The sequence below is a fragment of the Calliopsis andreniformis genome, chromosome 7, assembly GCF_051401765.1.
Source record: "Calliopsis andreniformis isolate RMS-2024a chromosome 7, iyCalAndr_principal, whole genome shotgun sequence".
Taxonomy (NCBI): domain Eukaryota; kingdom Metazoa; phylum Arthropoda; class Insecta; order Hymenoptera; family Andrenidae; genus Calliopsis; species Calliopsis andreniformis.
In genome coordinates, this window is record NC_135068.1 from 3,447,809 (window position 1) to 3,471,006 (window position 23,198).

The window sequence follows — 23,198 nt, forward strand, 5'->3', positions numbered from 1 at the left end:
TGATTCATGAGTGTTTGTAGTTAAACATATACATATTTTTTGTCGTCGAAATTCCAAGGATTATTTATGACATGATTGAATTGTGTTTAATAATAGAAAAAAAAACAAAATTGTTTTAAACTCTTCATAGTTTTAACTTTCTGTTTTTCAAATGTGACACTCAACTTGTCATTATAATCTCTTTTTACCTTCATTTTGAATATGATGAGAAGTTTCTTTGTTTATGTATAAGTATCTAAATTTTGTATCGTGCAGAAAATATTTGTACTTGCTTCAATTTATAGCAAATTTGGGAAAGTATAGGATGGAATGGAAATAGCCCACAAAGTTGATAGTAAAAAATTTATTTTACAAAACAATAGAGGTTTAAAAACTACAAAATAAAAAACTTGCTTGTACTTCCAAAACGAATAACGTGATGGAAACAACCTCTGTGAAAACTTGTAGGTGGCGCTCGTGTAACTCTAACGACCGCTTTTTCACGCATACCTTTGTAACTGTACAATCTTTTCTATTGAAAATAAACTAGTACAAAGATCTAATTACATTGTTGAATAGATAATTCTCTCAAGTTCAGTAAATTACATAAAAATTGGAAAAATAAATAAATATAAAATCCATCATACACAGTTGATACGATTCATACAGTTATGAAACAGAGTCCCATAATGAAGGAAAAGTCGTTTAAACAATGATTAGAAAAGTCACTCGTGCAGAGTCTCATGAAAATTCAAGTTCCTTGTTAGCATGAATACAGAGATACCTGTGCTTCAAGAAAGGAAAAGATTTGAACTTTCCCTTCTACCGTCTTATTGTGGGAATTCTGGACCTCGGCCAATGAAACGTGCCATAGAAAGAACGTGACCTACGGTCGAGCTGATAAACGTACATGCATGTGGTGTTCTAATAATCCTAAGTTACATGTTTTGCACGTAATAAAGTAGCGTTTAAGTTTGCAAGTGTGTTCGTGTACCTTGCACATTTATCTCTCAGTTAGTACCCATATTGTAGTTTATATGTAGTGAAGCAGGGTTGCTGCGACCTCGTTAGAAAGGATGAATTAATTTTCTGGATGAAATAAACAGTCAAGTTAGTGTAAACAAGTTCAATAGGAATGGGAAATGGAAATGGCTGCAGTATTATAAAATGATAAATAAGATTTTAAATAATCCAGGGATACTAAATTATAAATTACGAGAATTCTATGTTCTATACTTTAACTTTAGTGGAATACAGACAAAAGAAATATTATAAAGATTTATACTAAATACTAAGTTTCTTGAGAAATTAGACATATAAAACGATTGCTGGAAGACTGTACGAATATTCTGATAATTATTATATTTTTTCTGGGAGGGAGGATTTTTCCAATGTAATTGTAAAAAATTTAGTATTATATTTCCTTTATCCTCAAACTTATTTTCATACTGAGATTACTTTAACTACGACAAAGTAACACAAATACAAAAATAAAATACTACAAACTAACGAATCTTCTATACCGACTTGCATTTATTCCACATAATAAAAAACTTATACCTAATACTAGGTATTATATTAACTATAATTTTATTATTTATAGGTATATAAACTACATATTAAGCATATATTATATTAATCCTTGTACGACAAATGCAGGGTTATATTGACCATAAATGCAGTACAAAATGTCAAAAGTATAATAAATTTATTTGGAAGAATCATACAATATACAGTGTACACTTATTTCATGTATCAGGTGTACAGAAAATTAAAAAAAAGTAATGTACGTAATGTTCAAAATGCGTTTCGATATATAATTTCATACATAATTTCTACCCAAAACTAACTTGTAATAGAAATTCTATTATGAGTCAAAACGACCTTGCATCGTCTCCCGTATTCATCCAAAACCATTTAGGTTAGCTAAATGAAAATGTTAAAGACTACATTTAGAGTCATAGTCCTAAAACAATTTTCCAAATACGTCACAGTGGAGATCATGGAGAGTAAATCAAAAACTTTTAGTTATATAGTCTAGTGGCGGTGAGGAACATGAAGAGTAATGTCATTATAATAGTACTACACCAGGCCTGTTTAGTTCGTAGAGCTGCATAACTATCGAGAGTCAGAAACCACATCTCTGGAAGCCGCAGTACCTGAGGGAAGAGGGATCCATAAGTATAGAGACCATAGAGCTCTATAATACGAGCTTGCACATACACTATTGTATATACTTGTTGTATCATCAGCTTTGGTCTGGGTTGCGAAAGTTACAAGGAGCGCTGGATCTCCCACATCGACTTGCTCAACAGGCCTGCACTCCAATAGCTGGGGGTAGTAGTTGCGGTAATAGTTGCTGTAACAGTTACGAAGGTAGCGACTAGAATTTCATAGAAAGCGATGAAATGAAATTTTCTAGGTTATGTAAGCAGTTAGTGTCATTTAATCCTTGGTTCGTATGGCGAGGTTATGGCATTTATACATTTTTTTTTTGTTCATGAAGGGAAATATTGGCTTTGAATTTTCTCGACTTACTAGCCTTAATTTATACTACATCACTTTTAATATTTGTTGAGTGGAATAATAATGAATTTCCTACTTATAGGCATTAATGAGTCGAAAAGTTGGGAATTTTTTGGGTAATATTATTACACATTTTTTGTAATGGATTCACAGTGATTCTATCTCATTATGCTATAATATTGACACTATATGAGTGCAGGGTTAGTAGACTATGCTCTTGTAGTTTTTTCTTCTCGATATTAGACTATTATTGCGTCCCTTCTCGATATAAACTTATTAATTTCTGATGAATTTATGGCGTAAGACACATTTTTGGGATTGGGCCAGACACAGGCTAGTTCATTTTGAATTTATCAAAGATGCAATTGATATAATAGCACACAAAACTATTTTGCTGTAAATCATACCAAATTGTACTACATATAGCAGCTACATATTTTATAAAAAGGGAATACTACGCAACAAAAAATATTTCAGATCATTTTATCATTTTTGGAAACACAAAAAGGTTTCTGGGGAAGGAATTACGTGATGTGAAGGGATACATATATGTAACTATTTAGGGACAAGTAGCAGACTATATTTTGAAGTCTATGATTTTTGAAATTTGGAAGTCATTAATTTTTTTTAAATTAAAATCTATATAACTATTGGCCAAAAGCATGGGACTTCCTGATTTCTTATTATTTTTTATGCCGTTGATAAGTGTAAGTGAACTCATCTTACAATTTAATTCTTACCAGTATTTTTTGGACCTTTTTACTAACATGTTTATTTTATTATATATTAATTTTTTTGCCTTTCGTCGTAAAATTGTAAACTTTGAAAGTTCAACATCTGGCGACGATGCTGGTCTACCGACCGATACTTCTTCTTCGTGGAACAATAAAGCAATAAACGGTACTGCTTGACCCTTGAACCTCAACGACACAGTAAAAGTCAAATTTTGACCATATGAAATAAATTGTTTGCAGATGTTTCGTTTGGTACTCGAAATTGAGATTTCCCCCACTATATCATTTTTCTTACTACTATTTAACCAATCAGAATTTGTAAGATAGAAACGCCCAATTGAAAAACGTCTGCGAATCACCGAAAAGCTCAGCTTTCGAGGTGCTTCCCTTTCTTTGTATATCAGTCAGACACAAGACTCAGTGAAGGGAATACTTAGAGAGAGTATAGTTTTTCCATTTTTCAATTTCCTACATTAACAAAATTAATTTGACGCGTGACTTGTGTATTGTGAACGTGAAGTGTTAGATCTATGTATTGTGCACGACGCAACATTCTGTAAGTAATATTTACAATTGAACTAAGGTGTGATTCCATACTTTTGAGTTGCAGTGAGATTTCTTATATGTAATACAATTGAATCAGTGAGTTGAAGAATAGTATAAGTACAAAATTAGCCATTTTCAAATGATCCCAAAACTGTACCTGGATCCTAGCGCCAAAGTTGGAATCAAAGTTTTCAAAATGTAATTTTTGAATTTGTAATGTCTTTTAACTCATCGATTCAATTAATTTTAGATAAAATAATCCATTTGTAATAGTAGGAAAATATTCACTTCAAAAGGTACTTGAAAAAAATCACATTTATTAGTAAACGACTTCTTGAAATGAAACATTAAAAGTGGATAGAAAATCTTCTGAATATACATCACTGTGTTTATCATTTTCAAAATAAGAAACAAAAATTATTGAATAAATAAGTTTAGTAAGATTATATGTATGAAAAACTAAGTCAGTATCAGGCGTTGATGTCGGCGGCAAGTAGTTAGTATCAATGAATCGCGTTCGACGACAGAGCTGTCTGTACATATGTGTATGTATACATGTAGCATTAGAGCTCACCACTCATTCAATTTAATTGTAGCTAAGTATTTAGACTAAATACTCGAAAATTTATTAGTGAAATTTTTTAAGATTTTTAATGTACCTAGTTTAAATGTGTTTAAAAGTCACACAGAAAACAAAAAATTCAAGGGAGGCCATTTTTAGGTGTAATTTTAAGAAAGATGTTTTTATATCGCGTGAAATAATCCACACTTTAGTTACAATTTTTATACATTTCTAGTTCACTAGTGACAGTAAGATTTTATGTTGGTATATTTAGCGACTTATACTACTTAGAAGTAACAAGGTTCAGATAGACTGCAATAGGATGATTCTAAGTATGATTCTCGACACTTTTTTTCGCTATAATCTTCAACCAGGAATTTAGAACGTGTTATACATTACTGAGGTAGACACATTTATGCCAATAATTATTATGAAAGTGGTTTAAGTAAAAAAAACTAAAAAAGTTGAATTTTTCGTTTGTTTAATGTTGCATCAATTTACATTAAAGGATAAATGATAAATTCAAGTGTTTTATATTTTTTACTTACAATTACTTTACTTTCATTACATTTAGGGCATGCACTGTTTTGTTACCCTTCCCAGTGTTATTTCTAAGATTTCATTTATGCATCAATATCTTCTTGGTATTTTTATCATTGTTATATACTCATATTATATAGTCAATTACTGTTAATGGATAGAATAACCTTGTGCCTCTCTGTACGTGACATTGTTTTCGTATGCATCATGTATGCAGATATAATACATTTGTAAATTCTGATTAATATTAAGCTTAAGCTTGATTTTGTAGCAGACACTCAAAGTTTTTAACGATTGAGACGTATAAGCTTCTTTATGAAGGCGTCAGTTGTTTACACCTTGTACGTACACTTAATTCTTAATTAGATAAGTGGTTTATCGGTAATGGACCTTGGCACATTGAAACGCTGTGACCTGAATGAGGAGTAGTGAGAGTTGGAGTCAGATCTAACATTTTACTTCGAACAGGCCAACGCAGATTATACACTTCATCTCAGGCGTCATGACAAATCTGTTACATTCTTGGAAACTTGCATTGGCTGACTGCCAGCCTGCCATTAACGAGTTTTCTTCCAAATATGACCCATTTTCCTAATTCGACCTCTATTCGAAAATGTCACTCGGTTTACTGCCTGTTTTACTTTTACTTAAGTTTACTTCCCTTTCTTTATTTGTCGGAAAATTGTGATTCATCGATCTACTAGTTGAACGTCACCGCTACGAGTGTTTAACGATATTAATAGTGATACTGATTATGAAACTTCCTTGCATTTCTTTCTAGATGGCTACCTACTTTTGCAGTAAACGAAAATTTTCTAGGTAAAATATGGTTATACTTATAAGTCATATGCAGGGTGTCCTAGACTCGTTTGTCAAAGTGTGAAACTATGATCCTAAGTGAAAAAATAAGTTGATGATATGAATAGGATAGCATTCATTGGATTTCGCTTTCTGAAAAATTGACTTTAAATTTTAATCATGTCAATTGTCAGTTTTAGATGTTTGAAAAGTACACACAGCTAAAAAATACTTTTTACTCTAATAAAAATGCACTGCTAGTAACATAACCTATAATTAGTTGTATGTATTCTTATTTGACCTGTGGTTGGTTAGAAGCGTTGATAGTAATATAACCTATAATTAGTTCTATGTATTCCTGTTTGACCTGTGATTGGCCAAAGCATTGTTAGTAACATAACCTACACATAATTAGTTTTGACTTTCTAGTTGACATGTAATCGGTCAATTACATTGCTAATAACACAGGCTACGATTAGTTCTATCCATTACTTCTTAACCTGTGATTGACCAAACTGTTAGTAGTATAACCTATGTTTTACCAAAAGTGCGAGTGGTCAACTTTAGCAATGCATTTGCATCATAGTGCAAGGTATCTTTGGTCCACTATACATCTTGTGCACTAACCCAAATACATTGTCAATTTGACCAATTTCAGGTCGAAATAAGCGATAAAGGGAGCAACCGTGGTCTGGCCACTGACCCTATGCATCTACTGTAACCTAAACGCGTTCGACTCCATCCATATGTAGTATCCTGTTATAGCCTCGTTACGTTCTGTATAAATTGAAATTATTAGGTCATCCTCTAAGTAATGCTGTTTCTTGTTTCACATTTTAGTTCCTAAAATTAAGAATCTTCCGAAGAAGGCTCAAAAAAGTCACCTGATAAGTAGGAAATAATGGTAAAATGTAATTTTCGACGAAGCTGAGATTAAAAATAACAGTACACATTAATTACTTTACGAAAAAGTAATAACTGTACTGAAAGAGTTTTATTTGCGTTCACTGTCATTGTCGATTTCTGGTAAAACCAAAGTAGAATACTGTCAGTATTATTTGACCTGGAAAAGTGTCCCACGTTATAACCACTTCAGTTAATAGTGAGCCTATATCGAAAAAACACTGTAAATCAACCTGCAACTCGATGATAACTGATGCTAGGGAAATAATGTTTAGCTACTAATTGAGACAGAGAATTCAAGTGTACCTAGCCAGCATAATGGTCTCGTGGAGCGTCCTATGACTCAAAGGTTGGTCATTCAATAAAGTCCAACCTACAAAATCTTGAAAATAGGCCACCTACCGAGAGTAGAACAGCTTCTCTTCCTCTGTTTCCGTTGTCATAGTACGTGAATGCCGGGTAATGTCGTCTTACATGTACACGTGCTCCACCTGAACACAATACAGACACAATACGGCGTGTGGAATACGAGAAAACCGTGTGAGGATGTGTTGGCCGAGTGCTGCGCAGACACGTACGCCGAGCGACTGTTTGCAGGCCTAAAAACTTTCCTGTTGTCAGTGGAGCCAGAGATGGGGACGAATTAAATGATGAATGAAACAGATATGGCTGAATTCGATACGGGCCGTTCGAAGAAAAATAGATCATAGAAAGAAGTTCATTTCGTTATGTAGGTCAGCTTGGACATCGATTAAAGGTTAAATTCCAATTATAGCTTGAGGATGAATAGGCTATCGTTTTATATGAATCGGTTGCTGCGATTGCAGGGAAACGTAGGAAATGTTATTATTGCACAGGATAGAAGGCATAAGGCATTGAATGTTATTTTTTTGAGAACTGTTAGCAATGAAAATGAGAATTCGTGTAACGTTTCATGGGGAGATGTCTATTGAGATTTGACATGTGGGCAGGGCTTAACCAGTAACCATGTTTAGTATGCACTAAACATGGTGACCAACAATATTGCTTTGGCCGCGAAATATATATATGTAATTGTTTTAATAAGTTAAAATAAATTGTGTATAAATTAAAATCGTAGAAGTTTAATCTTCTACGAAGCAAATCCTCTGCATAGAAATGTTGAAGGAAAACGTGTCCTTAACAGAATGTTCATGTTTTGTTTCTGCCACCAGACATGTCGTGGCATTTATGTCTAATTCCAATATAACAACCTGAAAAAAAGATATAAATTAAGGTTGAGTAAGGTTTCGTCCCTTAAGAAATACATGTTCTTGTCAGTTAAATATTTTCCATTATTTTATTAAAAAGTATTAATAACTGAGTGATGTAGTTTTTTGTTAGCAGATAGTTTTGCTCACACGATTTACTTCAAGATAGAAAAATCTGAGTATTATAAAAATAAATTACAACAGAAGTATTTGATGACCTCGGAGGAGGAATTTTTTAGATATAAATATTTAGATTAGTATAGATCTTTTATTTAAAGATCGTTATGCAAATCTTTTATTATAAATTTAAATTTTATTCAAACGATATACATACCTATAGTAATTTTTTGTCTTAGAAAATGCAATTTTCTTCTCTTGTCCGATATACATATGTATAAAAATGCAGTAGAATGAAACGAAATTCTGTTTTAAAGGGTAAATTTTAAACCTTTTAACTTTAGTAATTGACAGTTGGCTTATGAAAGTATTTATGAAACGTCGTAGTGTAACAACATTGTTTCATAACTTTTCTATATTTTTCCTTTTTCATTATATGTAATTATATTCTTTGTTTCCATAAAAAGTTAAACTCTTCTGGCTCTAAACTGTTGAAAGAAAAGTTTTTATACGAGTAATTATTAATAACATACAATATCTAGAACAGTCATACAATTAATCATTATAACAATTTGTTTAATAATTTTGTTATTTTAAAGAATGTTGACATTAAATTGATTTCGCAGAAGTAAATAAATAATTAATAACTAAATAAATTAAGTAAATATAAACAATATACGTATCTATGTATAACTTTCATGTTTAAACAAATTGTAAAAGTTTGACAAATTTCAAAATTACATTGATCATATGATGATAATATAAATATCTATCTTAAAAATTAATTGAATTTAACATTTTTGTGGAGTTGTAGACAACTTTTGAAACAAAATTCTCTTCAATGATATTTATTTTACAAAACTAAAATGTCGAATTTTCAGAGAAATTCGCAACATTCAAATGTGTAGTTATAATATATACACTACTGCAATTATGAACGTTCCTAGAAACGATGATGTAACTGGTGCATTAATTTCGCAGTCACTGCAATCTATTAACTGTTTGGATACTTTCAGTCGACTGAGTTTTTGTGCAAACAAAATTTAGCATGCACACACATCCACGTATACGTATATACATATACGTAACCGTACCTTTGGCAAATTGTTCAAAGGTCAAATGCCTATCATAGCTGTCTATTAATTACGGCGTCCTGTCTACGAACAGTTATATTTACTCTTGTCGTTATTTCCACCGAATTGTTACGATATCTGCTCTCATTTAAATCACTTAAATACAATTTTAAATTTATCTTTAGTGTTATTAATCTTTTAAGATTTTCACATGAAATTTAGCTTTGTTTAAGTTTCAGAAATTTAGAACATAAACTTTTAGTCATTAGTTTTCAAACTTTTTCTTAGTAAATGTTACAAAAACTATGCGTTTCTTGTATAATTACGTTGCTCTTATAGGGAGAAATTATAATTCATAATTTAAGAATTTTTTTCTTCACTTCCTTTTTTTAAATTTCATGGTGCTGTGCGCTTTTTATTATTAAAAATTCAGAATTCCCAAAAAATTATTGCTAAACTTAAAATACTCTGTTTGATTTAAACAAAAGTTGTAGGGAAAGTATTTTCTTTTAAAAAATCATGTACCCTGACATATACTTTCGAAATTATCTTGTATACATATTTCTTTGAAAAAGTTAATACATCTTAATAATTCACGCACAAATGTTAGCTCCTTATTTCATATTAAATCATTTTTATATCATACAAGGTGGCCCAATAACTTTAATCTCCTTGAATATCTTTACTATTTTCAGTGATATGGAAAAGCTGTATTCATAAGAATTGTATGGTATAGTAGAATCCATAACGCATAAGAATTTTCTTTTTTAGTGAAGTATTTTTGAAAACTTCAAGGTTAGCTTCATTTTTTTAATTGAACTGTTATATATGTTTTTCCAATCCCAGTAAAATAGCGGTGCAGAGATTAAAGAAATACAGATACAGGTTAGAAAAATATAACATTTTACTTAAAAAAATCAATATAACCTTAAAATCTCAGAAAACACTCCACTAAAAAAAAATTACTTTCGTAAATAAAGTTGTTTCATATTTCTAAAAATAATTGAGATATTCCAGGTGATCAAAGTTATTGAGTCACCCTGTATTTCAAAAATACCCCTTTATGTGTTTATGCTGTAGGTATTGCTCTTTGGCAGGAATTCACGTGGTTGCTTTGAAGGGTATTTTAATTTATACAATTGCATCATTTATAGATATAATAGGGAAGTTAATATTTACTAGCCTCTATCAAGTATGTTATTGCTTTGTGTATAGCGTGTTTCGAGTACTTTTCACTTGTTTTGAACGAAAATCCTACATCTCTACTGTTTAATCATATATTTACATCGTACATGCGTATTAGCCTTTAATACCAATCGAAGCGATAATTTGATGTATGTTGTGTGTGATGTATAAATTACAATTAATACTAATAACTATCAAAGAAATCTGTTGATATAGTTCGTAAGACAAAAATATTCGAAATGAAACGTAGAAATGAAAAGTGGTGTTCAGTTTTCATGCATGTACACATTCGAACAAGTTTTCAGAAAGTCCTAAGACACCAAATGCACTTGAGCGCAGATGGGTCTCTCGAATGGACCGTCGTTTTCTCCACATGCTGCTTCAACTTTGTCAATTCGCGAATTTTCCAATTCAATTTTATAGACGTATTCTACACATCTTATACTTTTACGAAACTAAAAGAAAATTCAATTTTCTCAGACCTCTGGGATAAAAGGGTCTCTTAACCTATTCGCGTTTATGATGGCTACAGTCAGCCAATCTTCAATTTTATACGTTGCAGATGTTGACTATAACACATAAAAGACGTAATAATAATTTTTTGAATATTAAAAAGACATTTCCTATATACAGATTTTAAATGTAAACTTTTAGTAATCCCATCACAAAAAGGAAGAAAGAAATTATGAATTTTAAAAAGGAAATTGTTTGTATAAAATTTGATCTTAGATTGTTTCAGCTTCAACTAAAGATAATGAAAACTGTTCTGATTTCTAAAACACAATGTTTCATCATTTGTATAACTGATAAACCATCGGTTGTCAATATATATGTATCTATTAATTGTTCTATAATAACAAATTTGTAATTAAAAACTTTCAACTACAGATAAACTAGGTAATAGGTACTGTATAATATAAATTAAAAATTACGTAAATATTTGCGTTCTAGGATTAACAAAAATATAGGACAGTTTCACAAGATAGGTACTAAGTATCGAGAAACATTTATTTACATGTACATACTTCTGATGCTTATTTTCTGAAGTAGTTACAGACACGCTGCTTTGTGCCACCAGAGCACGTATAAAAAAGAAATCGTTATTAGTCGTCCATATGAATTGATTGCGTGTTTCAAACAAATACATATTACACACTTTCTTTTCTTTAAGAAAATGATATTAGTAAGGTTAGGTAGACTCATCTATTTGTTTTTTAAATGCAAAAAGTAATACTAAAGCCTACTTGTCACACAATTATAATACAATTGTAACGATATTATCACGAACAGCAGAAGTTTTCGTCCCAGACCTTTGAATTTTGGAGCTATAAAGCCTCAGGTGTTCGGTTAAAGACCTAGGATCAAACATCTGCTTTCCATGTCACACGTTATTGCAATTATTCCAAGAGTAAGTTGCAGTATTATTTCTAAATTTATTTGATATTATTAATGCTGTTTTATTCCTTGCTTCAATTATTGCGATATATTTCGTTAATTTTGTATTAGTAGTATTTGAGGGAAAAAAGTGTGCATCGTGTAACATTCTGATGAGCGTCCATTTTGTAAGCGTTGTCAGATAGGTTTATTAGATATGTAATACGAAATAATAATAATAACACAGCCTTATTACATAAACAGTCAACAATAATTAAAAATAATCAGAATCATATTAGACTGTAACTAGTATGGTGAATTTTATACATTTGGAAACTACTTGTTTTTCAGGTTATGAAATGACATTAGAGTAGTATAAAGGTACCGAATAACATCTGTGATTTTAATACGGCAACTTGTAATATCTCGTGAACTAAGCACTAGAATTGATCGCTTTTTTCTGAATTAGTACTTAATAATGTGTAAGAAAACATACTGTAATTGTAGTTTCATGTGAACCTGATTGGGAGCAAAAATCGGCTCGTGATAATTTTATATCACATTCGGAAAAGATAAGTGTAAAACTTGCGTCTATACAACAATATCCACTAGAAGTATCTGATTAAAAATATGCTTGAGCAGTTTGATAATGATTAAAAATGACTTTACAAGGTTATATGTACATGATTAGGTCAATATTTCTTAGGTAGGCCATATTAAGTACACTTTTTTTAGACCTCTGATTTTCATATATCCTTCGATTTTTAAATTCCAGTTAGAAACCTGTAGATTTCAACAGTTCTGGCCTATTCTTTATGAAACACAAATAATTTCCCTCTACTTTGAGACAATCTAGTTATAAAAATATTAATCACCTTTCAATTGATAGCAATTTAACTTCTGCTAATCCATATCAGGTTCCTTTACCCTATACACACATCCTGTGAAAAATATTAGAAAATAGGTCTAACGAGTAAACACTAATTACAAGTTAACTTCCTATGTGTGTTGAGATCAAAATATTGTTTGTTGGAAACTCTCGTGTGGGGTCCTTTAGATCCTGCCTTACTAATTATAGGTTAAAGAATATACGTATTTTAAAATATCGGTATGTAATAGGTGGAGTTAAGTGTACTGCTACTTAAAATGTAACCTAAATAGCTAACATGGCATACTATTTAAAATAAATGATATGCATAGAAAACTAAGCATTATTAAACATAAGTGCAATATATTGTTGCGTTGCGAAGATGTGAACCAGCAAGTCACGAATTTTATTACCTCAGACCTTTGAGTCTTTGACCTCAGAGTCTTATATGGCTGGTTACCAGATGTGCCCTCAGAATGGGCTGGTGTCATAGGCTAGGTTTCCCCCCAAAAGGGGCTGAAGGAAGTTAGATAGTTTTTCTCTTTTCTAGTAGCTCCAAGTCTCGTTATACATTGGAACTGACCTTTCAAGGACTACTAGGTCAGTGTCCACTAAATTGTCAAATAGTCAGCCACACATATTTTTATAAAGTAAATGACCCCACCACGCCCTTATACCTAAACACTAACGTTAAGATTATTTAATTTTAAGCTTAAATTCTACTGTACCGTTTAAAAAACGAAAAATAGTATATTAAATACTTTAATCAGCTATTGGGATGCAGTTCAAGGGAATTATCAAAACATGCATTTTTCCGTTGCCCACATATTGGGACATTTAAAATTTTAAGCATCCAGGTATTGCTATATTTACCTTAGAACCAAATATTTAAATACAACTGTTATCGCTAAAATACAATTATAATTATTTTTCTAATCTTCTAGCACGAAATTAGCTTAGCGTGTGAGGAGTCACGTAACCAGCTCTTAATTAGGAGAGCTAGATGGTCACTATACGTGTAGACAAATAACTTTCATTATTTTAATACCTATAATTAAATCCCTGAAAAAGTACCACGTTTCTGATACCACCTTGTAGAATATTTTATCACGTGCTAAAATTTCGCATTAAGCAATCAATTCTCCGGCCAACCCCCCACAGTCTGTCGATGTAATTCACCGAAACGGTCGTTGTGTGGTTGGGCAGACTTGATAAGGACTTAGATCGATGATGGAGAAATTCGCTGGCTCGCCAAGAGACGGCCACGTTCTTATTACAGTTTTCAGCGCACGATAGCCCTGAACTTTAAAGCCCGTCTGGTCAGGTTAACACGGAAGCGGCTTGGCCTCCTCCACGTGGTCTGAGCGCGAACAGCCGGTTAAAAATAATTCGAACGCAAAAAGGTGTATCGAGTTCGTAATTCTAGGTGCAGTGCACTCGACCCTCTCGAACTTCGATTTCACGCTATTGTTTCTTCTCATTCCTTTCACCTTTCATCCCCTTTCCTCGCGGCATTACACTTTCTCGCCCATCTGTTACTCTTGCTTCATCCACTTTCGTATTTGCTCCTTCGTTTCGCCTGGGTGGGTGAGTCATCCAGACACAGCTTTCAAGGAGACGGCACAGTTGGCTTCTCGCTGATTTCGATGAGATTTCGCGCGGCGAATCCACAACGAAAATAAGTCACCTCTTCGTGCGTTTATTCACGTACATAGGCCTTAATATTCACTGTTTTAATGGTTACTTTGGCGTAGATTTTGAAAATTGTGCCTGTTGCTTGAGAATTTTTTAACTTAAATTCTTATCTGTTTTTACATTTTTTATTATTTTTCTTGTAGTGTTGCGGAGAGATGATTACATTATAAAACATATTTATATAATTTTACTATCTCTATATCTTTTACTGCCTCACCATTTTACCCTTTTTTTCGTTGGTTTTTAACTTCTTTCCCTATTTCACGTATTCCTGCTCATTTCCTAGTAACTTATCTATGTCCCCAAGTCATCTTTTTATATTGTCACATTTTAATCTCAAATGTTTTATTGTTTCTATCTCTGTGTCATATAACTTACATACCTTTCTATTTTTTTCCACATAGTATTTGTTTCTTTTTTTTTAGTTTCTGTATCTTAGTTTTGTTAGTATTACTGTATTTCTATTACTCTTATTTTTCTATACCTTGATGTTTATCCCGAATCGCAGACCTTATACATCCTCTCTTGCTTTACTTTTTGTCTCTTGCCGCCATTATTTTTTTTGTCTCTATTCCTTCTGCCCTTAATCTTCCTGCTTTCATATTTGTCTATTCAAACTTTCAACTGAACAGAATAGAAAAAGAAAACAGTACTTATTATTTAAGATATGTCACGATGAGGGCTAAAGTACTTTTATCGTAAGTTACAGTAAAATAACCTCTAAATCATAGTAAAACCTTCTATATCTTAACGTTCTATTAATGAAATAATCCACGTATTATTTAAATAGCATATTTCTGGTTAAAACACTCTATATGTATAAATGTGCACACAGTCTTTATTATCGTTTCTATGAGACAAAATCTGGTTTGAACTGGATCAAAATGATAGTGGAGGTGGTAAAGTGGAACTTCGTCGGTAAAGTAGAATTTCACGATAAAAATAATATTTAAAGTGTAATCTGTTATGCAGCAGCTTAATTGTATGCATTTTAGGTACACAACGTTATAAAAGTAAAAGTAAATAAATGTCAAACAGGTTCACTCCTCTGACATAATTTCAAATATTTGTTAGACTTGAGTTATTTGGTATTTGTTATATGTTATTCCGTTTTTGTGGTTCATCTGTGAGTGTTTAGAGATTTATTTATATCACTATATGTAACACTAAGTTTCATGAAGGTTTCTAATTATTTATAATTGGTTATTAGTACGAAAGTGACATTCTTCTTACAAATGTTTTAATCACGAATGTGAGATATGTTACTCTTTTACATAATTCTGATGAACATGTTAGTGAAGTTCTATTCCTCCGAAATAGACTTTTGTGGGGTTATTGAACTTGTTAGGCCTGTATCTTAGAGGTCCACATATAAAGCAAAAGTATCTGAATAAATTTTAAATTTTATCAGAAATAATGCCTTTATTACAAAGCATAATGAAAAAATTGATTGGACTTGCATATTTTTAGATCGATACTTTTTGTTTACAAAACGAAAAATACGATCATTTTGTGTAATGGTAATCTTATAGCAAATCCAAATGCGTGCAAAAAATGGTATAAAGTGCAACTTTTTAAGATGTCTGACTAATAGCAGTTTTCACTCCTGCGTTTTCCCAGATGTAAAAATTTATTCTTTATAAGTTCTTCACTATCGATCTCTATTATTTTTCGAGATAGTAGTCTTCTGTCAATTCTTTCATGTACTGTTTTAACAATTGTGTATATTACATTGTATACGCTACTTGTTAATTGTATTGTTTACATAATGTATACATTTATAAGAATAAATTTTTCATGAAGAATTTAAGAATTTATATTTTTTACTTTTTATTCTTCTTTATGTTGATTCCTTGTGTATAATAGACTATTTATTTTTAATTTATTGTGCATTAGTATTCGTTATCGGCAAAAAATAGATAATATATAAATAAAAGTAGTAAAATTATTCTATAAAAATTAATTTTGAAAAACATATTAGAAAAAATTCACTACAAGTCAAAATTGACCTGGCGTCCGTCCTACACGAGATTTTCTTAGGGTCTGTCTTCTGAAACTTAAAGGTTCACATGGAATTGAAGGAAGTAGAGGAATTAATTGTGTTGATACACTAATTAATCTATTAAAACAAATTATGATATTGGTTTACGATGTACTTTCTTAAACTTTTAAACATTAAATATTAAAATCTATTTTAAAAATGCTCTTATCTGCTATACATCAAACCAAGTTCATCAGAGTCTTGTGTCTTCTCAGTATTAGGAGATCTATATTAATATTAATATTTTATGCATATCAATATTTTCTGGTTATAGATGTATGTAGAGTATTGCTACTAACAATATCATTAATTGGGAAATTAGTTTTGTTTTTTATTATAATTAGTACTTATAATTAGTTTTTTTATATTACATTTATAAGTAGACTTAAAGTTTATATGCTGTCAGCGAATATTTTTTGGAAAATAAATGTCACGTCTTATGGAATTAAAAACGTGGAAAAAGTTTAGTTTCAGATCTCTCCGGTTGAATTTTGTAACTTCTTCTGTTTTAACGAATTTTATTTATCTCTAGTGCCGACAAGTGGCAAGTATTCTTATGTGTGCTGTTAGAGCCTGCTGTGATAATACTTGTTGTTTATTTTTACTCAGTGAGTGTATAGGGGTTCTTTCACTTGAGAACGACGTGTTAAGAATATAACATAGTATGCATTGTGCAGATACTGTCATCTTTTTTCGAGCGTAATTCCTGTTCATCCCTGTCTCTGCTGTATTCTTGTTATTTCTTATTTCTTTAATTTTATTAAATTTATGTGGAAATTGTTAAATAAATGTTAACTGATCTCCTTTTTCCATTGTTCGAAATTTTGTCTCACTTAGATCTGCTTAACTTGAGTAAAACTCATTTCTGATTCATTTTTACATTTTTTGAAGTCCAATATTCAGAAACCCGATATTTTTGTAATTTTTTGTTGTAACTGTGTGTGAACTTAAAAACTGAAAAAACCATGTATAAACATCATGAGAAAAGCAAGCAATAAAAAACGATGTTTTCATTGTTAATATTACAAATTTTTAATAAATATCTACAAAGACGTATCATTAGCAATCATTTGAAATACATTCGTGGACTTGGAAGCAATAGTGTTTTAGTTGTAGCATATTTTTATCATAATGTCAGTACAGTACAGGCTTCAGAATTCAGAAAATTATAATAAATAAAAATAAAAGTTTTGGTCATATTTACAGTGACTGAATATGTTAAAGAGTGTATTAAATACTATTTAACGCCACAAAGTGTTGTGTAGAAGTAGGAATTCTAGCTTTTTACTACACTTTTGAATTTATGTGCCGCGTTATGCGAAACTTTAGCATTATTTTCATCACATCATATGAGAGTTATCATATTTTTAACCACCTTATACAAAACCTCATTTGGTGAGTGCCACGTTACATGAGAGTTCTTTTTATCGATATGTATGTATATGTACGTTCGCCTAAGGAATGTTTCGCGCTTAATAAAATTTAGTAAGCTTATAATTATTTTATAGTAATAAATGTATTGCCATTTGAAATGTAGACCTGGAAAGAATACACGAATTCGATCATAGATGTTATGTTACTATAAGTGCTGTATATGAATTAGAATGCAAGGTGTCTTTTGTTGATTCATTTAAAATGTGCATATGAGCGACATCTTAGTGGCGCGCGCCATTGGATTGCGCAATAATTCTGCGCAGAAGCGTGATCGGAGTCGAACGAAGCATACAAGAATCGGACCCTGTTCTGCATAGTAATACTATTCATTAATATAGTTGTTTAAATATAGGAATAGTAGTTTACAAATAAAATATAACGTAACTTCGAAGAGAACATTAGAAAATGTAAAAACTTATTATTGCTTATTATATTATTCAATCGAATAGTTTTGTGCTGGTGGTTTTGTAACCCACAAATAATTAGCTTTAGGAAATCGAGTGTTTTATATCTATTACTAAAATTATTTATTCTCACAATTTCTTTTTAGCATAAATATTAATATTATTCATTAAAATAATTTTTTACATATAACTTATGTCATATAAGAACAGTAGTTTACAAGTAAAATATTACCTAATTCGTTTAAAACACAAGACTTAATTACTTATCTAATTATAAAATAATACTAAAGAAATAAAGATTAAAAATTACACATAGAACATAAATGTAAAATAGCAATTATTCGATAAGTAAAAATATTCGATTAGTAAATATTTGTAAGCTATTTGTTACATCAGAAAATATTTCAAATGAAAGTTGTTTGGTCTCAAAAGCATACTAAAAACAACTTTCGTTTCAAACATTTTTTCATGCAACAAATAGTTTAAGGAAAATTCAAATGATACAGTTGCAAAAGTCACCTTGTAGTTATATAATTTTGTTGAATGTGGTGAGTCATTGACAAAGGAAATATCCGAACTTAAAAATTATGATTTTAATAAAGTTTTATATGTAAAAAGCAAAAAGAGTTTACGTGTAGAGGTGCAGAGTGCAAATTTTTGTTAAAAGGGAAATTTACTTTTGGATATTTCGTCATACTTTTTTTGGGTTCATACCAGACCTAATAAAATTTATAAATAATTTTATCTGTTCCTTGAAATAAGTGTATAAAGGAAGTATACACAATAATCGCTTCTAACTAAAATTTTTTGAAATTATTTTTTAAAATAAAGAAAATGACGGTATCTTTGTTAAACACACGATTTAAATAAAAATGAACGATTGTATTAATTTATTTGCTTATATTGAAATAAAGAATATTATAGTCATTGTTGAAAGTGTTAATTGTAAGCTAGAAGTATTGTATCATACAGTATAATCTTAATAAGAATTAGCAGCCGATTTTAAACTTTTCATTGGCAGCGTACGTTTCAATCACAGACAATTTTTGCCCCATTTTAAATTAAAGAACCCGAAAACTAGTTGTTTTAGTAATATAAAATTGAAATAAGTGTTAACAAACAGAAATACAAAGAGTTTAATTTTTATTTTTTGTTGATCATTCATAAACTCGTAAATTAAGTTATCTGAAGGAACTTCATATCACAAATTTATATTATTTATTAGATGTACTTCTTGTTAGGTTCTCCTAATTTTAGACAAATATTTAAGTTTGGGCGATTATACTTACCGTATATTCATATTACGCAGGAAGTTCGACAACAGGGGTTAGAAATTTTAAGGGGTGGTTCTATGTGCTAGAAAAAATAATCAAACCAACAATGACACAATTGTGTTTAAGTTTTTGTTCCCAAGTTATTAATTTTGTGCATAATAAATGCAACGAAAATGCCAGCAGAATGTGTCTGACTCGACTTATTCTATTGAGTTATTCTACTGATATCGCTGCGTCTGACTTGGCTAATGCTCCAGTAGAATAAGCTCCGAGTCAAGCGTATTTTACGCGAACTTGGTCAGATGTTTTTGTCACTATCAATATCTCTGAAACGAAGCTTCAAGCACTATTTAGCAATTCTTAATTTTCTCCCTATTTTAGCAATTTAAAATCAAACCTTAACATTTGTGACACCTGTTGTCGAATATCCTGTATATTAGTGTTCAGGTAAAGGCCTGAAGGCCTTGTCAGGTGTTTGCTTTAACACAGCTGCAATCGTTATTGTAACAACTAAATGTGCAAATTCTGGGATTTAAATTTTTAGAGTATCAGTACCCAGTCATATGTTACGAGCCCAGACGAGTTACGTAAAGTAATTATGAAAGGGCTCGATTCAAAGCTCCTTCGATTGATCTTTGATTTTGCCTGGAAGTCACCATGCAAGGGCCGATAGACATTTCCGTTGCACCCAATTAATAGAATTCTTTGAAACTAATATCATTGAACTTTTTTCGGAAACTCTGTGATGCAACCGAGTCCCCACCATTTTTCCCATAGATTTTTGACTATAAAAAGGCCAAGAAACTCGGTCTAGCGGGCTCATTTCTAATCCAGTTCGAGTTTAGTACGCGGCTTAAACTGGAAGCAAGATCGAGCATTAGTTCTCCTTCGAGCAGAATCACAGAGTACAGTACGTAAAGTAAAGTCACTGCAACGTAGTCTTAACGACGCGTCCCCCGCATACCTCTGTGCGTAATCTAGAGAGAGGACTTAGTTCCGCGACACTTGAATTCATAAACACTTGTATTCCTTCGAGTCAAACTTAAACTCGTAATAATACACATTTTTATAAGGTTTGTTAAATTGGACTTAGTTCAATCAAAACCTTTCCTAAATCCAATAAGAAGCGAACGCGTAACAATCCCACAAATATTATATCTTTGCCGCTCGAGATATATTATAAATTTAAAAGTTACGAGGCTACACTAACATCTTCGCAATCCTTGCGAAGGTCCCTTTCCTAACCTACAAGTGGCTCCCGGTGTTGGCAGTTGCGCACTGGTTCGTCCAAGTCCCGTGACTCCTGGCGAGTGCAAAGTTACTCACTGGTTCGTCCACAGTCTTTATTCCATCCTAGTGGCTCCTGATACTCGCCAAGTTGAGTGTCGGTTGGTCCACGGAAACCTACCTAAAACCTAAGGTGGCTCCTGGTGTTGGCCTTTGCGCACTGGTTCGTTCACATCCGTGAGGTGGCTCCCAACGAGTGCGCAAAGTTATTCGTTGGTTCGTTCTCGAAACAATAACAAAATTTCAAAAAACCCTGACCCTCGGTCAAACTATCGAGCCGTCAGCTCGTAACACATACATTAAGGGTATTAAATGTGTCAGAGAAACAAAAATGACCATTTTCTTATCCCTATTTCTCATAGCACGGACTACTACCTTTGTTCATAAATTGTTTCTGAATGTTCATCTTCAAGGCCGCCACTGTTTTGCACCGTCATTCTCAGTTTATTCTGTTTTCCCGCCTTGAAGACTTGCCTATGTTGAGAAATAATTTTGAAATATGGATATAGAAATGGCAGCTATAATGTATTGTAGCGTGGCCTTTAGAACCTGAACATGACATCTGTGGTGTATGTAAAAAAACCAAAATCAAATATATAATGTATAATGACAGTCGGGAGCCCAATCCAAAAGATATGTTTTATTTTTTGTTTGTTTGCTAATGTCCAATAAATTAATTTGTATTTATAAAACCAATAGAAATTATTTGAAAACTTAAACAACCTACACTAAATCCAGTATTCTTAACGAGAGCGATATCGTTCTCTAGGATTCCCGATATCGAATTTTCGGAGCCATGTGAAGAAATAGAAAATGGAGACACGAGAAAAAATGTTTATAAAACCAATACAAATTATTTGAAAACTTGAACAACCTACACTAAATCAAGTATTCTTAACGAGAGCGATATCGTTCTCTAGGGTTCCCGATATCGAATTTTCGGAGCCATGTGAAGAAAAAGAAAATGGAGACACGAGAAAAAATGGGGATAGAAAAAGAGTACGGGGAAGGGGGATCGTAAAACTGACTAATGCTCGAAAGAGAGTTACAAATCAGAAAAGGTTAAGAAAACCAGTATTAAATTCCTCTTCTTCGACCAGACATCACTTTTTCATCCACAAATAATTTTTCACCAACCACAAACACAATCGAACTTGTGATTGTTTATACTTTATTAATACGGTATTTTCTGTTACTCTGTAAGTGAAATCATTTCATCGACACCTTCTGACAATTTCTAAGCAAATACTGTAATGATGCTAATTTATCAAAGAGCAGTATCGATCTAGTGTGGTTACTAGGAAAAACCATGTCATATTAGGACAATAAAATAGACAAATGTGAATATTTCTTAAAGTGAAAAATAAATACATTCTATGCAACTGTACTTTACAACTTTAAAATATAACTTTTGGTATATTCACATTTTCCAACATGATTTCAACAAATGTGTATTTATACTATTATTAGCAAATCTTTTTGCAACAAACGAAATCTATTCTGTTTTATAATGATATTTAAACCATTCCATACTGCAGCACATATTACTATTTCGATTAAAATATTTCCTTAATTTGTTATAAATAGATGATTTAAATCGTGCTTTATCATTTCTGTTTCAGGTGGTGTTAGTTTTCATTCTCAGTATAGCGTCGCTTATAATATACTTCATCGATGCCTCTAGGTAAGAAAATTAATTGTTTTTCAGATTAATATTAGTGTGTAAGAATTAGCATATCTCAAATATTACAAATTTAAGTTTATTGGTTTTTCTTTTTAATTCTCAAAAAATAACAATAATTGCTCTATTGCTTTTCAAATTTATGAGTTTAAAGACTTTTTTATTAAATTATATCAGAAGATAACAGTAGGTTCCCTATTGATTTTCAAACTTATGAGTGAGAAAATGTATATCCTGAAGACGATTTAATGTGAGTGAGAATCAAAGAGTGTTTGAGAGTATTGGGAAGAGGGGTGACAAAATAGGAGTACATTTTAAAAAAATTAAAAATATTAAATTTTTAAAATTTCTAAAATTATATTAAATTGTTTTTTGAATTATTAAATAATAATATAAATTTGAAGTTTTGAAAGACGAAGAATGAAAATATTTGAAAATTTTTACGTATCGCCAAATCTTCCAAGATATTCAATATGTATAACTTGGGAGCTCTAACTTTAAGACAAATATAACTTAATAACCTAAAAATTTGTTTACTCTAGTAACTAAAGTTATTTCCAAGTTATTTGAATAAAATGTATCGAGGATATTTTAGATACTATTAATGTCAGACATTTCTATAACTTTATGTTCGTACATTGTCTACTTTTTGAAATTATAATTTAGGGGAATTACACGTCATTAATGACGATACTTAATTATGAAAGTCATTGAAATATAAAAAATTTGAAATTTCGTATTATGATTTAAACAGAAATTAATTTTCTTCAATTTATTCTATATTATCTTATGCAATGTGGGATTTGTTTACTATTTCTGTAAAATATGAAATTAATAACTTTTAAAAAATAAAATTCTTTTTTCACTGGAGAAATCAATTCTATAAATATATAAAACTTCAACAAATTAAATTATCACAAAAATTGTCCATTACTTCGCAAATAGTTT

At 31.1% G+C, this 23,198-nt stretch overlaps 2 protein-coding genes across 33 annotated transcripts in view; one reads left to right on the forward strand and one right to left on the reverse strand.

Moving 5' to 3' along the window:
• Slo (calcium-activated potassium channel slo) overlaps nt 1–23,198 on the forward strand; it is a 200,095-nt gene that overhangs the window by 55,149 nt on the left and 121,748 nt on the right. For all 31 annotated transcript variants that reach the window (XR_013002296.1, XM_076382031.1, XM_076382021.1 and 28 more), the window contains exon 2: nt 22,192–22,253. Coding sequence is in view for 30 of the 31 variants with exons in the window: in XM_076382031.1 (XP_076238146.1) it covers nt 22,192–22,253 (62 nt within the window). In the remaining variant the exon portion in view is untranslated. The remainder of the gene's footprint in view (nt 1–22,191; nt 22,254–23,198) is intronic.
• Nucleotides 1,781–7,128, reverse strand: LOC143181743 (uncharacterized). 2 transcript variants are annotated; one of them, XM_076382318.1, is made up of 3 exons: nt 6,991–7,128; nt 2,217–2,338; nt 1,781–2,138 (listed from the first exon to the last, which is right to left on the reverse strand). In XM_076382318.1, exons 1-3 carry the CDS (start codon nt 7,029–7,031, stop codon nt 2,098–2,100), a joined length of 204 nt encoding a protein of 67 aa, XP_076238433.1. In that variant the 5' UTR covers nt 7,032–7,128; the 3' UTR covers nt 1,781–2,097. The 2 variants fall into 2 exon arrangements, with proteins under 2 accessions (XP_076238433.1, XP_076238432.1); XM_076382317.1 differs by having other exon boundaries at nt 2,203–2,338.